Source organism: Melospiza georgiana, chromosome 2, assembly GCF_028018845.1.
Source record: "Melospiza georgiana isolate bMelGeo1 chromosome 2, bMelGeo1.pri, whole genome shotgun sequence".
In the NCBI taxonomy this organism is placed as follows: domain Eukaryota; kingdom Metazoa; phylum Chordata; class Aves; order Passeriformes; family Passerellidae; genus Melospiza; species Melospiza georgiana.
The window spans coordinates 4127989-4140746 of record NC_080431.1 but is presented as its reverse complement, the minus strand read 5'-3'; the positions used below and the strand labels follow the sequence as shown (position 1 = coordinate 4140746).

General features: G+C 46.5%; 1 protein-coding gene across 2 annotated transcripts; it reads left to right on the top strand.

Annotated features, from left to right (window-relative positions):
- Positions 1–1721: 1721 nt before the first annotated feature.
- RIOX2 (ribosomal oxygenase 2) lies at positions 1722–12520 on the top strand. 2 transcript variants are annotated; one of them, XM_058045670.1, is made up of 10 exons: positions 1722–1780; positions 4180–4615; positions 5701–5820; positions 6363–6491; positions 7243–7346; positions 9134–9236; positions 9517–9679; positions 10068–10156; positions 11258–11368; positions 12280–12520. In XM_058045670.1, the coding sequence occupies exons 2-10, from the start codon at positions 4184–4186 to the stop codon at positions 12436–12438; spliced, it is 1410 nt and encodes a 469-aa protein (XP_057901653.1). In that variant the 5' UTR covers positions 1722–1780; positions 4180–4183; the 3' UTR covers positions 12439–12520. The 2 variants fall into 2 exon arrangements, with proteins under 2 accessions (XP_057901653.1, XP_057901652.1); XM_058045669.1 differs by having other exon boundaries at positions 9514–9679.
- The last annotated feature ends 238 nt before the right edge of the window (positions 12521–12758 follow it).

The following is a 12758-nucleotide window of genomic DNA, read 5'->3' as shown; positions in this document are numbered from 1 at the left end:
GCACTGCCTTTGTGAGGCATCCTCACAGATATTCCACATTGCCTCAGAAGATCCCATCTAGTTGCTCCAGATGTGTGATGTGTCTTCTAAACTTTTCACAAGAACTAACATCATTGTTGTCATATTTTTTTATCTGCCCTGCAAGAAGAAGTGTTTGTTGTGTAGCCAACAGTGAAGCCTGAGCCTCCAATGGAGAAAAGAGTCCAAATCAGTTCCCTTTTCTAAATTCCTTGTAAGATTTGCAGCAGCAGAAGCCCTGCAGCACAGCATGCCCAAGCCCTGTGTAGGCTGCAGCAACCTGGTCCTCATGTCCAGGTGTGGAGGAAATTCCTGCCTGCTTTTACCTTCCAGGCACATCTGTACAGGTGCCAGAGAGCTGCAAGGTTTGCTTCAGGGGGAGAAAGCTGTTTTTACTTTCAGCTGTGAGTGAAACCATTGGCCAGGGGTTCTTCCTACCCAGAGTACTGGGCAGGGACACCTCATATTAAACCAGGATGCTCAGACCTGTCCCTGAACACTTCCAGGGATGGGACATCCACAGCTCCTCTGGACAGCCTGTGCCAGGGCCTTGCCAGCCTCACAGTAAAGAATTTTTTTTCTAATATCCAATCTGATCCCCCTCTCTTTAAGTTTGAAGCCATTCCCCCTTGTCCTGTTCTTGTAAATGATGATGACATTTAACACACACTTTTACAGCAAAGCTTATAATATTTATTATATTAATAACAGGGATAATATCAGGATAAATAATGCTTAAAAAATTCTATTGCTTGTATAAATAGTAAAAGGTAACAAACAGTATTTCAACAAACTCTTTCTTGTCTCGAGGGTGCTAGAGGGCTGGCTAAGCTCCCATGACCCTGAGAGGTGTGTGTTAACTTGGTGACAGGTATGGTAATAAATACTTTCAATTTGTCTCTGCAGACCAGCACGAAGTCTTTAAGAAGGTGTTCACGAGTATTTCCCATTCCTGCTGGTGCTGCAGCCAGTCCCATGTGTGGGTTTTAGACCCCACAGTATTTACTGTGAGTTAAAGCACCAGAGGCACGATGTAAATACACATTGGTGAGTGTTCATCCCGATGGCACTCGGGCAGTTATGCTGAGGCTACTTTGTGGATTTCTGGAGCAGAAATAACAGCTTGTCACCATTTCTGTCACCAGCTGAGGTGCAGGATGTGGCCTCACTGTTTTTAAACATCTGCAGCTACACCCATCTGTAATAAGAAAACATCCTGTGCGTGTTAGCGTAGGTGATGCAAGCTTTTAAATCCGGACAACTTCATTCTTAAAGGTTTTATAGTTCTTCAAACTATCAGCACACAAGAATAAAGCTTTAGCAAAGCCTACCTAACATCTTTTCCTGATGTCATTAGCCAATATAAACTAAACCATTAACAGGCCTCTTTAGTAAAGGTAATTAACAACACTTATGGAACTTTTCATGTGCTTGGTAAGGATTCTGAAGATTTCTTTGAGGGAGCGTCAGAGGGACTCTGGAATTTTGGTCCAGAAAAAGATTGCACAGCTAAAGCCCAGACACTGCTGTGTGTACGAAGCAAAATTTAATCCTGTGAATAACTCCAGCACAGACAGCGCTGCGTTCCCGTTGGAATACACCCAGGAATTACACGGGAGCTGCATTTCCTCCCGGCCGCCCGGAAGCGCCTCCTCCCGTGACACCCAGCGCGGCCGCGGCACATCCTGAGGGGGCAGCCCGGCCCGACCCGATCCGACCCGGTCCGGTCCGGTCCGGTCCATTCCCTCCCTCCGCCCGCAGGGTGAGCGCGGGGCTGCGGGAATGGGGAGGGCAAGGAAGGGCAGCGCAAGGAAGGGGAGGGGTGCCGGCGGCGCTGCGTGTGCCCGGAGCCGCCGCGTGTGTCCGCAGCCGCCGTGCCCGCCTCTGTTCCCGCTGCTTCCCACGGAACGAGCCCCTTCTGCTGCTCGGTTCCTGCTCCCGCCCTGCCGTGAAGGAGCCGGCGGTGTGGGGAGGTGAAGGACGGGCACGCAGCCGGCCATGCGGAGCCTGCCCTGCACCGTGTCCCGGGCTGCACCCAAAGCAGCGTGGCCTGAGGGAGGGAAGGAGGGAGGGGATCCTGCCCCGTGAGACCCCAGCCGGAGGCGGCACCCAGCTCCCACCCAGCTCCGGGGTCCCCAGCACCGGGAGCTGTCGGTGACAATCCCGAGGGTGCCACCAAAATGATCGGAGAGCTGCAGCTCCTGTGTTGCGAGCACAGGCTGAGAGGGCTGGGCTGCTTCAGCATGGAGAAGGCTCTCTAGGGATGTTTTTGCAGCCTTTCAGTACTTCAGTGCTGTAAGAGAGACAGAGACAGGACTTTTTACCGGGGTCTGTAGCAACGGGACAGGAGGGAATGGTTTTACATTGTAAGGGGGTAGGTTTAGATTAGATATAAGGAAGGATTTTTTCTGGTGAGGGTAGTGAGGCCCTGACACTTGTCCAGAGAAGCTGTGGCTGCCCCGTCCCTGGAGGTGTTCAAGGCCAGGTTGAATAAGGCATTGACCAAAGAGATCGAGTGGGAGATGTCCCTGCCCATGGCAGGGGTTTGTGCCAGGTGATCTCTTCCAACACAAAGCAATCCTGGGTTTGCAGCTGTAATAAATAACCAAGCATTACAGAGAAGCACATGGTGTAAATGAAGCAGAGTTCTGTGAACAGCACATATGTGAATTGATCTTCATTGGATCAATCTGAGCAAGCTGAGAGGTTGAAATGGTGGCTTTAGGTCTGGAATTCAAACCCATCAATTCAGGGGTGGTTGCATTTTGTGTTCCTGACATTTGGGGAGTACCAGTTTGGAATCCTAATGCCAGCAGCATCTTCAGATCTTGCTACCAACCAAGGACTAATTTTCAGTCTTTATTTTGTTTAAGCATTTCTTTGCCTCATGTAGAACAATGGCTTTCTGCAGCTGGGAATGTCCATCCTGCTGGGAAGGTGGTGATGTGAATTCCCTCCTGCAGCACTGAGGAGACCACAGGGGCAGGCTGCTCCAGGAGCTGCTGATGGAGCACAGCCCAGGAGCTGGGGGATCTGCAGGGTGTCCTGCTGCACAGGAGACCTTCCTGCTGCTTGGAAACACCACCCACAGCTGGAGTTTGGGTTTCAGGATAAGCCAAAAGCATCTCAGTACATTGATAGCACTTGCTTTTGGGAGGAAAGGTGCCATTGTTACTTGGCAGTGAAAGCATCAGCATGTTCTTACTCCTGGGTTGGCTTCTCAGACTCATCCAGACATGCTCAGAGTCACTTTGGGTTTGGCTGCCAGGCTCTGCTGTTCCAGGGATGGGGCTGGCTCATCCTCAGGATGCTTAGCTCAGCTCCCCAGGCTGCTGCTGCTGCTGCTCTGGGGGAGGAAATGCAGGAGCAGACTCCAGGCAAGTCTGTGTGCACATGGTTCAGACCTACTGCTAACTCAGTTTGTGCCTTAACTTTCCTGAGAACTTGGCAGCTAAACCATTTGTGAATTGACTTTTTTATTCTTGCATAGTTCTACACAACATACTGTGGATAAACAAAGTAAATGACTTTCAGCTTTAAAGTTAAATATCTGTGCTTGTATGAAAGAATTATTTTTATTCTACATAAACCACAAAGTTTGACAGCTTGGCAGAAATCAAAGCAGAATCTTGGCATTTTGGTTTTTAAGTGGTACATTTTACAAGTTTTAAGCTTGTAGATTTAGTAAATACATAGCATCAGCAGAAAGGCCTAAATGTTCCCTCTTTTGTAAACTGCTACTGTTGAAGGAAGTGTAATAAGAATACAAGTTTCTGATCCTGCCCCCTCTCTCCACCTTGCTCTGCATATTGCCACTCAATCTTTTAAAGCTGAGTTGATTTTATTTTTAATAATTTGCAGCTCTTGCTACATGTCCCCTTGCCCACAGGTTCTTTGTATGGGTGGGTTCCTGCATTGGTAATGATCCCCTGGGTTCCATCACACGTTCTTTAGTACAAACCCAGCTGTGGGGTGTGAGCTCCTGTGAGTTCCCAGCAGAGCCCTTTGGAGTTTGCTGGGATTTGGGAGAGGGCTGGGAGCAGTTAGTGAGCTCCTGAACTGGGATATCCCCCTGGATGGGGCAAGGGCTGCTGCCCTGGGCCTGTGACCTCTGGAGGTTGTGTTTTGCTGATTGTTCTGGGTTTCTCTCCCCTTGGACAGGAAGATGCCCAAGAAGGGAGGGAAGATTGCAGACGTGGCAAAGCAAACACAGGCTCAGTGCAAAAAGCCCAGGTTGGACACAGCTGCTTCTCCATCAGTCCTGAGTTTTGAGAGCCCAGAGAGCCTCTTCAGGAGCCTGATCTCTCCCGTTGAGGAAGAGGAGTTCTTCAGGGACTACTGGGAGCAGAAGCCACTGCTTGTTGAGAGGAATGATGTGCTGGTGGCTGCTTACTACCAGTCCCTGTTCCAGCTGTGCCAGCTGCAGGAGCTGTGCAGCCAGGGCCTGCACTATGGGCGAGACATCAACGTCTGCAGGTGTGTCAGTGGGAAAAAGAAGGTTCTGAACAAAGAAGGCAGAGTGAATTACATGCAGCTCAAGAAGGATTTTGAGCAGAAGAAGGCAACAATACAGTTTCATCAACCTCAGAGATTTAAGGTGGGATTGTTTCATTGTAATGAAGGCTTGGTTTCTAATGTGGTGTGGCTTTTGCTGAGTGGCACTAGACATGGCTTCAAATCTGCCCCAGGGGAGGTTGGCATTGGTGACCTGCTGGAATCTTTACATGAACTGTATTAGAACACAGCTTATATTTCTGCACTGCCATCATGTTTCAGTGCTCTGCAGTAACACAGTCTGATTCATGCTATAATGATTCTCTGTAATATTAAGTGTGCTTTTTAAATGCATATATGATGATTAGGCATCTGTGCTTAAATTATCTCTTCTTCCCCACTTTTCCTTGTGCAAACAGGGGTTTTGTACCACTTCCCTTTAATCAAGGATGAGGTGTGAAACCATGTCATGTACTTCCAGGACACTGCACCATTCCTGCCAGTGGATTAGCATTGAATTGCACCATGGAAGTGACCACCCCATTTTAGCTGAGTGTCCTCAGTCTTTGTGCATGGGAGGAGACAGTGGTGCTGCACTGTTGTAAAGGGCTTGGATACTTGTAGGTGCTTTGATTTAGGCAGTCCTTCTTTGTCCCAGGGTGTCAGCACAGTCCAAGGCCCAAATAAGGACCCAGATACCCAGCTGAGTCCCACGTGTGGTGCCACTGACTGATCTCAGTTGTTGGCCTCTCCTGATGCTTCCCTGTCACATGTTGGGTATGAATGAGTAAAGCTTGTGCTTGAGCACAAACAGTTGGAGTCACTTGTAAAATGTGTCTGATTTTTGTGTTATTCTCTGTTTGATGAGATGAGGGTGGTTTATTCTGTTTATCCTCGTTTTTGACTGGTTTTGCAGCCTGAAGTGGTACAGGGAAGACAGCAAACATCAGTGTTCTGTTGAGGCACCAGAGTTTTTGGCTTACCCATTACTTTCATGGCAGATCTCCTTTGCTAGTGCAGTGCTTGCCTTGAGGAGAAGCTGCTTCCCAGCTGTGTGTAGCTGTGGGGATGTCACCATTCTTCCCCAGTGATGGGCTGGTGGCAGACAGGCTTGCCTGAGCTTTCCAGTACTAACAGCATCTTTTTTTTTTTTTTTTTTTTTTTTTTTTTTTTTTTTTTTTTTAATAGGAGGAGCTGTGGAAGATTCAGGAGAAGCTGGAGTGTTACTTTGGGTCTCTGGTGGGCTCCAATGTTTACATCACTCCCCAGGGCTCTCAGGGCCTTCCCCCTCACTACGATGATGTCGAGGTAGGACAGCACCCCCTTGTCTGTGGGACCCTTTGTGGGCTCCCCTGTGTGTGCTTCCACCTCTCCCCCTCAATAAACATTCCAGAAACAGTTCTGGTTTTCCACTGAAAACTTGTAAATAACCACAAGTGTTTCCTGATATATTTTTGTACTAATAGTAATGGCTAAGTTTAAGTGACTGGAGAGGAACAGGGATTTTAAAATTCAGGATAAAGCAGATCACACTTCACAACTCTTCTCTCTGTTGTCTCTAGATAGAGTACAAGAATTTAGTTCAAATGCAAATCTGTGTATTTAGATATCGACAAGATGATGTGAAAGGAATTGTATTTGCTGTGCTGTGGAGTAGCTGAGGACAGGGAAGGGAAAATCTGTATTTGTCAGAAAAGCAACGTGTGCCAGTATTTCTGTCCCTGGTTCTGGTTTGGTTCCACAGCCTTGGCAAGTCAGAAGATAAATAAAATACCTGGTGAGCTGGGTGTGTGAGGGGCAGCAGGGCTTCCTTAGCCCCCCAGAAAGTTTGGATTCATGGTCTTTTGCAGGTGTTCATCCTCCAGCTGGAAGGAGAGAAGCACTGGAGGCTCTACAAACCAACGGTGCCTTTGGCTCGGGAGTACAACGTTGAGCCAGAGGACAGGATTGGGAGTCCCACACATGAATTCACATTAAAGGTATTGTCATCTAACTGCTTCAGGTGGGCTGGGATGTGGTAGCAAGAAAAGTAATCATGCTTGGTAGGCTCTTAGAAGTAGCTGATGTCACCAAGTTTAAGGACCATAAGGTTAAAATGGAATCAGATTTCATCACTGTTGCTTTATGACCCTTCTCTTTGTGCTGGTGTTTCTAGGAAAAGCCATGAGTAAACTGATTTTTCCTTTGTGGAGGCAATTTCTTGTGCTTTGCACTTCTTTCTTCAGCTTCCCCAATCTCTACTTTCTCTGTGGAGATATTTAATTTACATAGGTGAGAAGATAGGGGAGGAGGAAGGTTCTATTTGGTTTTTTAAGTGTTTTAACTAAAATTTTCAGACTAGTTGACTTTTCTTGTGAAACACTGGCCTTTTCTTTTTGATATGACCTGACCAAATTCCCAGGGCACTGAATTGCCAGCAGATTCATCTCAGCTGATTCTTTGTCCCCTTTCTGCAGCTCAGCAGGACTGTGCATGTTCTAGCATGCTAAAAGCTCGTGTTTGCAGACAGGTGTAGAGCAAATATTGACAGTAGGTTGGAAAATTTGAGGTGTTGGACTTCAGGCTTAGAGTGCTTAATGTTATTAAAGTGTACTTTGGAGAATTGCTCAGTTTTGTGATTTTTAAGGAATATATATTGTCAGTCTGTCTGCTCAGAGTTATTTTCTCTGCACTACAGTAAGGTTTGTCCAAGTGGCCTAAATGTATCAATTCTCTTTGATTTTCCTGCAGCCAGGTGACTTGCTGTACTTCCCAAGAGGGACTATTCACCAGGCTGACACTCCTCAGGGGATCTCCCATTCAACACATGTGACCATCAGCACCTACCAAAACAAGTAATTCCTCTTTATTTCTTCTTTTGTATGGCTTTCCTCTGCCAGGTGATGTCTGTGAGTAGTAGAGACTTGAAGCTGGTATTTCAAAGAAATGATGTCCTGCTTCTTAAAAAAAATAACCTTGTAATGAGCTCTGCCTGGGTCTTTGCTGTGTTCATCCCATTCAGGCCTTGTGTGGTTTGTTTTCCTGTGGGTGCCACAGGGATAGGCTATGCCAGCTTCCCCCCATGGAATATAGGGAGATACTCCACTATTACATAGGAGCCCTGCTGTTAGGGACAGAATCTAAGTGTTGAGGTAGCAGTAATTGAAGTTTTGGGGTTTGGGAGAAGGAAGGGAGTGAGACCATTATCATTTGAAGCAGCCTCTTTGCCAGGTTTTCATGCAGCAAGCTTGATTGCTTTTTAATTGCTGTATTTATTATTTACCAGCTGGAGACTTTAATGTGGAAGATAATGTTACATCTGCAAACTCACTGTTGTCTTTAAAAAGAACCCTCACCAGTGGCTGAAGTTGCTGTTCATTTCATAATCCAGATAAAGAGCCATGGGTTATTTCTTTCAGCAGGTTTCCTCCTGTATTTGATGGTCACCCACACCTCTTCAGACAAATTCTTCCATGCAAATATCCTCTGCTGATCTGTGTTTTTCATTTTCTACCCCATACATGAGAGTCAGATTTCTTTTGACACAGGTCAGGTCCTTGTCCTTCCAGTGAAACATTGTTATCACACAGGAAAATGCTGTTATTGCCACCTTATCAGCTCTCAGGTGCTGGGCTTGGAGTTATTGGCCTGATTTAGGAATTGGGAAGGATTTCTGTCAGCTGCAGAACAGGGCAGAAAAGCCTGGGCATATTTTAGGTGAGATGAATCTCTGACCACCAGCTGTGCTGCTGTGGAAGCCCAGGGTGTCAGTGCTGCTGCTCATTGTTCCTGTGGCACAGCAGGGTTTGTCCAGCTGGATCTGTAGGAATTTACTGGGTGCTGGGAAGGCAAGGATTCAGCTCCTTGTCATGGGATTGCTGGAGATTTGAGGAGTCAGTGCAGTTTCTCCATGGCTGCACCAGCCCAGGGCCAGTCCAGTCCATGGCTTGTCAGGAGCACATTCCCTGGGGATGTCTCCAGGGCTGAGCAGAGAGCAGCAAAAGCTTCAAAGCTGCTCTTCTTCCCAAGGTCAAAAGTGCAATCATCATGCATTAAGGTTATTGGCAGTGAAGTGTAAGAGCTTTCCTCTGGCCCTGCTGTCAGCAAGTGTAGGTAAAATAAGCAGCAGTCCTGGTGGTTTGATTTGGCTTGTAGATGGAAGTACGATGTGGAAACATTTCCTTGGAAAATTGAAGAGAATTTGAAAATAGCTGTGGAGGTGGCACTTGCAGGTATTTTTAGGCACCAAGGCAAAAGTGGCATCTCTGTGTAAGCAGAGTTTGTCTGGACCAGATCCCAGCAGGTGGAGAGGTGTGCACGTGTGGGATAAGCAGGGCAGTTTGGAAAAGGAGTAGCTGAAGACATTTGGAAATTGGGGGCAAAAGAACCACTAAGAAGTAAATGTCCAATTCCTTTTATTGGCCAGAGCTCTTTCTTCCCACTGGGTGGCAGACAATGAATCATTTGAGTAGACATGATAAAAAAAAACAGGAGACTTTAATGATTGTTCTATATATTAACAGTAGTTAGGAACAAAAAGTAGGATGTGTGTTTTGTTTCAGTGAATGTTTTTTCAGTACTGTTTTTCTATTTCAGTTTATTTACTATTTCAGTAATGTTTTTTCTTCTTCCTGTCCTTCAGCTCTTGGGGAGATTTCTTACTGGATGCAATTCCTGGCCTGGTGTTTGATACAGCAAAAGAGGACATAGCACTGAGGACAAGCATTCCAAGGCAACTGCTCATGGTTAGTGTAGGTGGGACTCAGGGAATAATGGTGCATGCAGATGATCTGTCAGGCAGAAAAAGTTCTGTCAGGCCGAGCTTCTCAATCTTGAAGTCACTGAATTGTTGTGGAACTTGGTGGTCCTGTCCTGCTGCTTCAGCTTTGATGAACAGCTCATGGGGAATGTCTAAAAGCAACAAAACTTGGTTTGGGACTGAGCAAAGATAAGAGAGGAGTGTCCAGATTTTCACTGCTTTAGGCCTGGTGTGTTCAGCTGGAATGCTTTGTGGGTGTTCAGCAGGTGAACCCAGCTGAGTGCACCAGAAAGCTGAGCAGCCTCCTGAGAAGGCTTGCAGACAGCCTGGAGAGCTCCAGGGAGCTGAGGTCGTCCGACATGAGGAAGGATTTCATCACGCACCGCCTGCCGCCGTGCCTGGCATCTGACTCTGATCCTTTCACTCCAGGTACAGTTTGAGCTTCCCAAAGCTGATGGGATGGTGGTGCCTGAGTCTGCCTCTTAAAACTTGGAGCATTTCCTGGCAGGCCAAGATCACAGTCTGGGCCCAGCTTTGTGTGGTGCTTGGCTCTGTGTGTGTTTGCACACCTCTCTTGGTCAATTCCCAATGTCTGGTAGGACAGATGACCTGTTTCCCTTAGACTGAAATAAAGGTTATCCTAGAATTAAAAAATCTTCCTCATTTCTCTTTCCAACACAAGTTTGAGAGCTTGTGGCTGTGGAAACACAGGTTAACAAAAAAATACAGCTACGAGAGAATGGGTAGTGCACAGGGGGCTCAATTTGTATCATGTCTGGTTTTCTTCCTTTTCTAAGGGAGAATTTATTGTTTTTAGGTGGGAAATTGCCAAAAATAGATAGCAAAATCAGGCTGCAGTTTAGAGACCATGCTATCATCACTGTGGAACCAGATCAAGAGGATGCTGTAAGTATGAGGAGGCCCCCTTGTATGCCTGGGGTGGGGAGTGGGGGGCTGTGAATTGTTGCTCTGTTGTGCAGTTCTGGATCCTGCATCCCTTTATTGCTGTCAGGAGATCCTGGGGCTGTTTGCTGAGCACATTCCAGCCTTCTGGAGGGAGGCACAGAATTATATTGGCTGTGATTCTCAATCACGTGGGCTAGGTCGTTACAGCAGCTCAAATGGCCTCTATAGCTCTGGATAATAGATTAAAAAAAATTTTATAACATGAAGAAGTTATAAAATTAGGGTTCCTGAAGAGAGGGAATTCTCTTGGTTACATTTAGTCTTCACTACTGAGTTATGTCTGTACCTAGTGGGTGACAGTGGCACTTATTAAATGTTCCACAACATAGATACTGGCATTTTGCATCATTCTGTGTTTACTCTGCTGCTTATCTGTGAGGGTTTATTAGTATGAAATTATAGAAGTGCTTTTTTGTCATCTTAATTTAAAAAAATTGGGGAGAGGGAACACACACAGGATGGGTTATCTTGTAAAAGTTTTTTGGGTTTTTTTTGTGCTTGCTTTTTTTTGTTTTCTTTATGAGTGGGGTGTGTCCCTTCAAGAAAACATACCAGAACTTGTTCATTTTTCTCCTCCATTTTATTTGTGTCCACATTGCTGTGAGACTGTGTAGGGTTTGGAAACTTTTTTTTCCAATTTTATTGCACAGCCTTGACCAAGGATTGATAATGTGCATGTGATTTTTAAGAGACAGATCAGCCTCAGACTGGAGATTTATTGATGCATACCTGTTCATTAAGGCTTTTCAGGAGAGGTGCCTCGAATGGCATTTTTTCTACACAGCATCAGAAAAATGGCATTTTTTCTACACAGCATCAGCATCCTGTGACTCCATCAGGGTCAGTTTTATGGCAGAAGGTTGTAAATAAATTTTCAGAGGTGTTTTGGAGAGTCCCTTCTTGCTGTGGGAGGTGGCTCTTGGGTCATTCACTTAGAAGGTGACTTGCTTTCCTTGCTGTAGCAGTGGCCTCTGGAATGAAGGAGCTGGCATGGTGAGTGTGAGGAGCACCTGTGACCATTTTCCCCCTGCTGTCTTTTAGGATGAAATTCGGAGGGACATGGTTTATGTGTATCATTCCTTAAAGAACAGGAGAGAAACTCACATGATGGGGACAGAGGATGACACTGCCAGTGAGGATGGCCTGGCACAGGTTTGTTCCTGCAAACACACCCCAAAATTTATCTTGCCACTGTGGGTCTGGCTGTGTTCTTCAGCACCCAGAGTTTTTCAGCCCAGTCCCAGAGTACTGGGATGAGCTGAAACTGCAACCTAGGCAGTGAATAGGAGAACTAAGTAATGGGATCTCATGCTTCATTAAACATTTCAGATGCTAATGGGATATCTTGTGCATGCCCTGTGGCCCAGTTAGCAAAGCTGCTGGAGCAACTAAAAGCTTCTCTTACTCGTGTGTCCTTCAGCAGGTCCTGTTGGAGGCTGCTGCAGATGTGGCACACATTCCATGGGGATCACTGCACCTCATTTCTGTCATGATAAACCTGTGTCAGCTCCTGTATCCCCTGGAACACCCTGTGTAGGGCTGCTCACTTCAGCCAGGGGCAGGTCAGCACTGGAGTGAAGAACTCCCTCTTCTGAAATGTAATTCAGGTCTGCACAGCTCCAGCAAAGAGGCAGAGCAGAGCACAGCCTGGCCTTGGCTTGCTGCAAGGCTGTTATTTTCATTTGAGGTAAATCTCACTGCTCCTTTAGAGCTGAGGCTGGACACTGGTACCTGGGCTGCACATAGATATTCCAGGACCTTCCTTCCTGCCCTTAAAAAAGAGAAGAGGGTAAATTTAATTTTTTTTTTCCTTCTGTGTGGAAACCACAGGAAGATATCACATGTGCCATAAACATCCCTACCTTGTAAAATGTGCTAGAGCATGGAAGAGTTACCTCCAAGTAAAATAGCTCTGGATAAAACTCTTTATCTTTTGGGGGCTGCTGCCATGCACAGGAGTGTGCTGTGGGAATTGAGCACATTCCTGCTGCTCCCTCCCTTGGTGTATAACGAAGTCACTGCACTTTGCTGAGGGGTTCTTTCTGTCTCTTTTTCCCCTGCAGACTCACGGGCTGCGGTTCCCTCTGTCACACTTGGAGGCACTGAAGCAGATCTGGAGCAGCAGCACTGTTGCTGTTAAAGAGCTTAAGCTTACCTCAGATGCAGAGAAAGAAAACCTTGCCTTGTCACTCTGGACTGAATGTCTGATTGAAGTTCTTTGATGCTTTTGTGAATTAGCTGCTCCTGGCTATTAGGCATCTCTTGAGACCAAGAGATTATTAAATTAGTTTTTTTTTTAATCCATCCAGCCTCTGGTGTGTAGTGCTAACAGAGCATTGCAATATCTTGGCTGCTTTCTGGTGCCAAACGTTACCTGGCAAACTGGGCATGGGGAAAAACAGGTAAGAGAGCCACAGCTCAGGTGTGTGGCTGGATGAGGTCACTCCTCAGAACCCCCAGTGCTGTGGTGTCCCCTTCCCTCTGGAGAGCTGCTGGGATGTGGAGGACGTCTAAAGCTATACAAGGAACAGGCTTCAAAACC